Below are 9,169 nucleotides of genomic sequence, written 5' to 3'. Positions count from 1 at the left end.
AGTTATACCCCATGCGCGTTCAATCACAATATTCACACAGACAAAAGCTCTATTTCCCAATGCGTTGCTTTTTTAACTCCTTTGCCCAACCCAAATCTTCCCCTGGGTTTAAATCGTAGCATAGCTGCTTTGCGGGTTCCTTGTGCCCTCACTCCAACCACTGATCAATGGCTTCTGGAGCCACTGGGCCGGATCTCGGCACACGACACGCTCCAGATAAAAGGATCACTGTTAAGCTGCAGCGTCAGTCCCTCCCAGGCAGTTTTATTAGTGTCACTGCATTAAGCTGATGCGTATGGAGGAGAGGGAGAAAAAACATAAGGGATATGGCATCTTTCACTGAACAAAACAGATACAATCAGAAGAAATAAAAATAAAATAAAAAAAAGGTGCTCGTCACATCTTCTCCCTCACCTAGGTGCCCACTAGCAGGATCGGAATGCAGCAGCCCACTGAGACACCACAGCATGTCGACAGCCACGTGAAGAGGGCGGCGGGTCCTCGTGGACTCCTTTCTCCCGTCTCCCGGTCACATTTCATCATCCAGTCCATAATCCTCTTCTGGGAAGTCCCCCACGGTGACGTACTGAGGCTTAACAAAGGCGCCGTACTTGGGCTGGCATTCGAAGTACTGCTTTCCATTGACGCTGGGAAGAGGAAGGGTCGGGGATGAGATCCGCAGCGGCTTGACACAACCCCCCCTTCCCATGCACAGCTGTCTCGGCAACGCATCACCAGATGCTAGGCACCGAGCTCTGACTGCAGCCTTCCTCGTAGGCCAGGTGGGACTGACCTAATGGAAGGATGGAGCCACACAGGGATGGCAGTTAACACCTTGGCATGCGTTTGGTCCACAACAAACCAGATTATTGCTCAGCACTGTTTTCAGGGTGACATTCAATACAAGCTGCTGGCACAGACATGGAGCGAGGTCCCAAGGCAAGTCCAGGGACTTGGGCCCCTATTGGGAACAGGGCAGGGCTACTCATTTGCACCAAGACAGAACTTGGACAGAGGAAGGGTTTTTACCTGCCATCGTTTTTCCCTAAGGGTTCGTCGTATTTGACGCCGATCCAGTAGCCCGGTTTGAACTCCGCTAACCCTGCGGAGAGGAGGAGAGTCAAAACTGAGTCACAGCCACTCTGTATGTTTGATCTTCACTAGGAGAATTGTCCTTTCAATCAGACAGGGTGGAAAGGAACAGAGAACCAGGGGGCCAGCGGCACTTACCCACGAACATGACTGTCCCCCGTTTGTTGGGCTGGCCTGAGACCCGTACCTCACACCGAGCACCCACTGAAATGGCCTCCGCCAGAGCCTTCTCTTCTGCTAGTTTTTGTTCCTGCTCCGCCTCTTTCTTCAGCATCTCCTCCTCGTTAAACTTCCCCACCCTGCTGCGCTTCAGGAAGGAGCGCACGGAGTCTGGAAGCCAGAGGGGGAAATGGTTGGCTTAAAAGGACACCGTCAGATGAGGACATTTTAACATCTGCTCCCACGTATTCTAGGACCCAAGAGTAGAACTGAGGAATTTCTTTTTAAATCTGTTTCCTCCCTTTTTCCAGTGATTTTTTGCACTCAACTCAAGCAATATCAACAGTCCTGTCGGTTTCATGTTTCCTTAGTTAATTTTCTTCACATTTTGATGGAACTTTTCCATTTCAAACAGCTACATTTGGGGCCTAGATCAACCTAGCAGCAGTAAAACATCTGGATGCCACCATCCATCTTTCACCAGCAACATGTGATGCAGGAGGCAGAGGCTGTTTAGGAAAGATCTTTACTGAGCATGCAGGGAGGCCAATGTTACATGCTGAGAGCCCGGGATCTGGAAGCAGGAAGGCCCAGCTTATACAATGAACCCCCTCAGTGTCACACTCAATCAGGCCCCTCTTGAAACCAGACCCCCCTTCTCCAGTTCCACTCATCATACTACATCTGTAAAGATACAAAGCCTCCCAAACCTAAAATAAGATCACTGGAGCATTCAGGGTTGTCTTCACCTGTGCTAAGAGTTAACTGATTGTGAAATAATGCCAGTTGGTATTTTGGCCCTAAAAGGAGGAAAGCATTTCTTCCTGCGAAAGGGAGCAGAAGATGTCCCTTTTATTAGCGGAGATTTACAGTAAGTCGGATTGTAACAATCTCATTTTTCCCCATCTCTCGCCAGGGAGGAACTCCTTGCCCAAGCATGCATAAGAGGGAAGGTACCAACACCAAGGGGGAGTGAAGTTTTTAAGGTCAGGCTAGACAAAGCCCTGGCTGGGATGATTTAGTTGGGGTTGGTCCTGCTTTGAGCAGGGAGTTGGACTAGATACCTCGTGAGGTCCCTTCCAACCCTGATATTCTAAGTGTCCTTCAGGGCGACACAGGGGAGGAGAGCAGTGAGGGGAACAAGGAGTGGATGGAAATTATGCAAGGCAAGGTTGCTGCAAGTGAGATCTGTTAAACTGGGGAACCGATGGAAGGTTAGAGACTGGACAGCACTGAGGGAAACAGAATGCAGGAAGCAACAATTCAAAAACTCATGGTGGAGGATGCCAGTGGATCGCTGCTCACATGGTGCATCTCCATGTCAGAGGAGCTGGGCACCCTGAGAAGCTCAGCCACGGCACCCAGATCATATGCTGCAGTTCTCATCATGCACCCACCTGGCATTGGTATATGGAGCGTTATCCCCACAGCCTTCTTCTCTCACGGGGAGGGATCTCAGTTCGGCCATTTGGGGACAGCAGCAGAAGAACACACCATTACCCAGGGGTGAGGAAAAGACTCCCCGCCCTCCTGTTGCCCAGCCAAAGCCAGCCGAGGAGGGATTTTCAGGTGCTTTGCCGTTTAAGCGTGTGTCACTCTGAAACACTTACGTGACCAGGACACATGGGCAAGCTCCATTTGGTATCAAACCCACCAGGCTTTAAATGTCAAGTCAATCGGGGAACGAAAGTTTTAATCCTGCAAAGACGGGTCTTTTGACAACGCTGTCATCCTTACCTGGCCTCTTCTCGTAATCAGTGGCAGACATTTCGTATTTCTCAACCCGCGACACATCCTCATACTCGCCGACCCTGGCTCCGCTCCGGTCAATAACCTAGAGAACAGAAGGCAAGTGACCAGAGTCCTCTCTTGTTCACACCAGTTTGTTTAGTCCTAGTCTTGGTTAACTGAGCCCTGGTACTTGATGTTTAAAACACGTGGTCGTCCTCCAAAGAGGTGGGATGATTTCCTAACAAGAAGGTATGGACAAGCATGGCGAAGGATGGCCAGAGCGAGAGAAGATTGGAAGACGTGTTGTGATCGGCTCAGTCTTAACTGATGAAGGACAGACAGTCTACGCAATTCAGCGTAGTTACGTCTACACAGCACAGAAACCCACAGCAGTGAGTCTCAGAGTCTGGGTCTACAGATTCGTGCCATGGTGCTAAAAATCAAGCATGCAGCCATTCACACTCAGGCTGTGAAACCGGCACACACACACCCCCACCCCAGTAGACCTGGGCTCCGAGACTCGCTATCTGGAGGGTGGGGAGGGTTTGTTCGGTACACACACTCTCAGGCTGTACTGAACACAAGGCCGCTCAATACAGGGGTCATTTGGATGACGCCTGACGGCCCGTGTCACACCGGAGGTCTGACTAGATGATCTAATGGTCCTGTCTGGCATTATAATTTATGAACCCAAGTGGTACTAATTAAGTCAGTTCTGACAGAAAAATAGTCTCCGAAGAAACAAGCCAAAGCAGAACCTTACACACAAACATCACGTTTTGCAGGGTGGGGTGAGGGTTTACCTCGTGGGTGGGTTTTTCAAAGCACCTACATGATTCAGTAACCCACAGCCTGCTGCCTTTCAGCAAGACTCGAGTTGCTAAGTCCCCTGGGTGACTGAAAACCCCCTTCACAAACCTCACAAACCAAAATCTCTGCCCTTTTAAGAGGGAACAAAAGTTATTTCTCGACTTGAGGAAAAGTCGAGTTCTGCGGGGTCTTTAGCACTACAGAATACGCTGCAGTTCCCACTGCTATTAAACACAGCTGCCATCTCTGCACTAAGGCCTGTCTACACTGGGGATCTGCAATCCCGATACCCACGTGTATCCTACAGCCGTCGTCGATGGGGTAGGATCCCAGTAAGGCCTCATCGCTGTCCAGTTTCATTACAAATTTGTCATCGGACGTGTAGAGCTCCAAGTCCATACATGACGCCGGGCTTCCCACCACCAGCTCTAGCTTGCACTGGGAAAGGAGAGAGACAACCAGTTACCGAGATCAGCACTTCCATATCCTAAACTCAACTGCTGCATACAAGCCAGAGTCCGCAAAGCCAAACACAGGTGACAACTGGACCAAACAGGCATCACGTCACAGGTGCTTACAGAAGAAAAGACGACCCAGGACCATTACAAAATGCAAGCGGTAGAAGCGATCTGAGCTAGATGGTCTTGTAGATCCTCAGATGGAGCTTTTGGTGCAATGGGGAAGCATTCAGCAGCCTCCAAGCAGCTAGCTCCCAGTCCAGTGCCTTGCCAGGAGCTGCTCTGCATTAATTCAGCAGTGATTGCAATTGCAGAAGAGAACAGAGGGGAAGGAGCAACCCACCTAGGCAGGCAGATTCAGACGTGGAGAGATCAGAGAACAGGGGACTGATAAGAGACGTGGTCCTACAGAGCGCAGAAGGCAGCAAACCAACCAGTGCTCGGCACAACCCTAGCGAGACATAGCCCCTGCAGAGTCAGATTTTGCTTTATAGATCAGTTTCCCCTTCCGAGGGGATAAACACATGTCGGTGGAAAGCAGCCAACTGCTACAGGGGAGGAAGCAATGGCTCTCCAGTTAGACAGCTGGGCACAAGCACCTAGCTGCCAAGTTGCTGTTAATCCACTTTTTGGCTGCGTAGCATGGCTGGATTTTCTGCTGACAGAGCCCTTCTCGGGGACCTGCCATGCACCCCAGAGCTGCTGTGGGCAGCGTGATTCAGATAGGATCTGGGTCACTGCAAATGTCAGAGAGGCCGGAGAAATAACCAAAAGGGGCTGGAGGGGCAGGTGATTCAGGTTGGAGAATTGCAGCTTGTCTGTCTGGTAGGGGAGAAGGGGGGAGGGGAATCAGTCAAGTTTAGTGAGAGAAAGCAGCATGGGAATCAGTGCGGGAACAGGCATTCGTGTCTCCCCGCTCCGGGATACAGCTAGAACGCAATCACACCAAAACACAACAATCCATGCTGGGCATCTCAGTGCTAGGTTACCACCATGCGCTCCACAGGGAGGCAGTGATACCTAGTGGACAGAGCACTAGGATTCAGAGGTTCTGTTCCTGGCTTGGTCATTAGCCCGCCGGGGAACCCTGGTCCAAATACTCCCCAGTGCCTCAGTTTCCCCATCCGTCAAATGGGGTAACAATACTGCCCTCCTTTGTGAAGCAAGACTGATCAAAAGCCCTTCACACAAGCCAGGTATTATTACTAAGAAGCTGGCATCTTGCCACAGGTATCTTACACCTGCGCTCTAGAATCTCAGTCCCAGGCTATGGGCCCCAGGGGGGAGTTGAAGAGGCTGGTTTTGATCCCATTACACACTTTCCAGTAGAGCCACCCTCCCGCCCTGGTCTCAGCTGAGATCATGAGTGCTCTGGATTTGCTCGCCTTCGGAGCAAACTGCACGGGTGGGTCTCTCTATGGGAGCTTAGGGGAGGAGAGGGCGTTATCTGAGGGGTGATTTGGGGGGAGTATTTCCCCCCGTTACGGAAGGGTCTCATTGGTCACTGGCAAAAGCTGACAAGATGCAAGCACTCAGGAACAGCGACTCCGGGTTCTCACATCTTCCTCTGGGACACTGGCAACCGCCGGAGATAGGACACCGCTGCAGGCTGACAAGTCCCTCATTCCTTGAATAGGAGAGGAAAGGTACAGCATACTCCCAGCTCTCTGAAGAGCGGTGGTGGTTGGGGGGGACAACCCACACGCGACAGACAGGCATTTTAGTCAGATAATCAAGGGGGCAGGAGGCACTCAGCAGCAGGGTGGCCTCCCCCACAGCTGGGGGCTCCTCCTCGCAGTCCTGGTTGGGGTCTCCCCACACTCACTCATCCCTGCTGTCACCGAGTGAGTGGGGCATGACACAGAGCTAAGGAGACTGACTGCCCCTTCAGGACCACAAAGACCCCAGCCAGGACTCTCAGCTGAGCAGAAGCAGGACGCTGGGTCAGGCAGGGACTCATTGCTCTTACTTACTAGCCCCTGAACAGGGTTCTGGCTCGACTGCGCTGTTTTACGCTTCGTTTTTACGTTTATCTATTTAAATGTTCACAATTACAGGAACTCATGGGGAGAACAGACTAACTGTAATGACAGCAGACACTGAGGTTCAAAAAGTTACGGCTTCATCACCATTGAAACACAACGCGCCAACACCACCTGTCAAAATACACAAAGTAAACAGCCCTCAATCAAACTACATTTCTCAAGCAGCATTTTTCTTACTTTCCTTCTCTGTAAATTTCGATTATTATTGGGGGCAGTATTTTGGGAGAGGGAATTTCTGGTGAAATCCATGTTTACTGACTTTGACTGAGAAAAGTCTTATCTTTCCAAGTCTAGCTGTAACCCGTGTTGCTCCAAGGACCCGGGCTTGACGGGATCTACTACATCTATTAAGCTTCCCGGCGTTTGTATTAAAATCTCACCCCAGGTTCCTTAAAACAAATCAAAACACAAAAGAAAGGAGCGCTCCAAGCTCGGCCTCCTAAGCACTACGGTAGGACATATAAAGAACAGGGCCATGTGGATCAAGTGAAAAGACAGGAGGAAAAGACAATCGGGGAAGCATGGAAGGAGGATGCTGTTCACAGATAAATGTCCGGGGAGCAAGAAGCCATCACTGAAGGGACTGGAAGAAGGGGGAACAATAGAGGCTCCATCAGCTGGACAATTTCAGAAGCAGCAGAGGCAGGGGGCGACTCCGGATTAGGGTGGGGAATCAAGTAAGTAGCAACAGGAGTTGGGGAGGAAGAATTCAGATGAGAGATTAGCTCCTCCTGCCGCCTTGCCTAAGCCCCAGGGGTGGGGGGGAGCAGATGAGTGCTCCCCAGTACCTTGCCCTCACCAATGGGAAAGCGTGGGAGGATCCCACAGAGATTTGGAGAAGGTGTGGTGCTAGACAGATTAGTCCCAGGAAGAAGGAGGGTCAGGCCCTAGCAGGTCCCAGAAGGGGGTCAGTCTGGTCCCTGCAGGTGCCATGGTGATCAGGCGTCAGTGGTGTCAGCATCCATCACAAGCAGTCAGATGCGGTGGGGTGTTGGTCTGGGAATGGGTCAGGCCCTGGCAGGTCCGCGGGGTACAGATCCCAGTCTGGGGTCCAAGGGAGAGTCAGGCCCTAGCAGGTGTCAGTGGGTTCCCAGGAGTGGGGTTAGTCCCACGGAGTGAGCGGATCAGGCCGTGAAGGCCCTGGCAGATGATGGTGGGGTCAGCGTTGGTCCTGGCGGGTGTTGACCCATCTGGTCCAGAGACAGGAGCCATCCTGGGGATCAAGCCAGTGTCAAAGGAAGGATGGGGGTCCCGTAGGGCTTGGCCCAGGCCGGGATAATAAGGGTTAGTATTGGTTCTGGTCCAATGATGGGGTTCTGCCAATCCCTGGTTGGGAGGCAATCAGGGGACCCACAGGGCTTGGTCCTGGTCACTCAGCCCCAGGGAAATCTCAGTCCCACCCCAGTGCCGGGGGTCCAGCAAGTCCTGGTTTGCTGTCAGTGTGGGTGAGAGCTTGGTGTCCACCAGGAAGGATTGCAGTGTCGGCAGGGTGTGGGTCAGGAGGTCCCATTTTGGCCGGGGGGAGGCTAAAAGTCCCAGTGGGTTGGTACGGGGGGCGAGGAGGGGGAACGATGACAGGTGTCAGTCGGTCAGTCCCAGTTCGGTGCCCAGGGGATATGAGTCAGTCCAGGGGAGGGGCTGGTGTCAGTGGGTCCCGGTTCCGTGCCAGGGGAGGGGCCAGTTTGGTGCCAGGTTTGGTCTGATGCCTGGGGAGGGGCCGGTCCCAGTCCGGTCACCGGGAGGCAGGGGAGAGGTTGGTCCCTGGGGTGCGGGGGTCCGGTGTCAGTCGGTCCCGGTTCGGTGCCCAGGGGCGTGTGGGTCAGTCCAGGGGAGGGGCTGGTCCCGCTCTGGTACCCGGTCCGCAAAGGGGCCAGTCCTGGTCCCAGTTTGGTGCCCGGGGCAGGGGCAGGGCCAGTGCCCGGGGGAGGGTTTGGTGCCTGGGGGAGGGTCCAGTCCGGTGCCCGGGGGGAGGGTCCGGTGCCCGGTTCGCTGCCCGGGGGCAGGGGCCGGTCCGGTGCCCGGGGGGGAGGGGCCGGTCCCGGTGCCCGGTTCGCTGCCCGGTCCCGGTGCCGGTCCGGTGCCCGCGAGGAGGGGCTGGTCCGGTGCCCGGTTTGCTGCCCGGTCCCGGTGCCAGGCCCGGTGCCCGGGGGGAGGGGCCGGTCCGGTGCCAGGTCCGGTGCCCGGTTCACTGCCCGGTTCGCTGCCGGCCGGTCCCGGTACCTTGAACTCGGCGATGGTGAGGCCCCGCCCGTAGCGCTTGTGCGCGCGGAAGGAGTTGAGGCTGCTGCTGACGGAGACGGACACGGTGGCCGGGGAGGCCGCGCCCAGCGCCCCCGACACGATCATGGTGCCGCCGCCGCCGCCGCCGCCGCGCCCGCCGAGCTCCCCCGCCGGCAGCCCGCTCGCTTCTGGAAGATTCGGCCCGCCCCCCGGGCGCGCCTGGCCAATCGCCGCACGCCCCGCCCAGGCCGACCAATCGCACCACGGTCAGCCCTGTTCGCGACCCGCCTCTGTCGCCCGGATCAACCAATCCAAGTACGCTGTGCTCCCCTCCTCCCCCGACCCCAGGTGAAACCCACAAGCAGCTCAGCTTTCATCTTAGCCAATAGAAGACGGCGTTACATGCGGATGAGGCCCATTCAGCCAATGGCAGTGCGCAATATAGAGACAGGCTGAAGGCTGAAGCCTCAGAAAGCTGAGGGCAGCTGGGTGGAGAGGGCAGGGCATATGGTGCTGTTGGTGCAGAAATGGGGGTGGATAGGTGGGTGCATCCCTAGCTCGCTGCGGGCCTGGGCGGGAGGATAGATAGATGGGTGCGTACCTAGCTAGGTATGTGCACGGATGGGAGAGTGCATAGATGCATATGGAAAGGTG

The 9,169-nt window shown here is 54.5% G+C and overlaps 1 protein-coding gene across 1 annotated transcript; it reads right to left on the bottom strand.

Moving 5' to 3' along the window:
• Positions 1-227: 227 nt before the first annotated feature.
• TBCB (tubulin folding cofactor B) lies at positions 228-8,665 on the bottom strand. Its single transcript, XM_030544368.1, has 6 exons — positions 8,516-8,665; positions 4,087-4,230; positions 2,989-3,085; positions 1,231-1,422; positions 1,030-1,102; positions 228-647 (listed from the first exon to the last, which is right to left on the bottom strand). The coding sequence occupies exons 1-6, from the start codon at positions 8,639-8,641 to the stop codon at positions 530-532; spliced, it is 750 nt and encodes a 249-aa protein (XP_030400228.1). The 5' UTR covers positions 8,642-8,665; the 3' UTR covers positions 228-529.
• Positions 8,666-9,169: the final 504 nt, after the last annotated feature.

Source organism: Gopherus evgoodei, unplaced genomic scaffold (genome assembly GCF_007399415.2).
Source record: "Gopherus evgoodei ecotype Sinaloan lineage unplaced genomic scaffold, rGopEvg1_v1.p scaffold_34_arrow_ctg1, whole genome shotgun sequence".
NCBI classification, from domain to species: domain Eukaryota; kingdom Metazoa; phylum Chordata; order Testudines; family Testudinidae; genus Gopherus; species Gopherus evgoodei.
The sequence above is the reverse complement of the archived record's forward strand: the minus strand, read 5'-3'. Positions and strand labels throughout refer to the sequence as shown.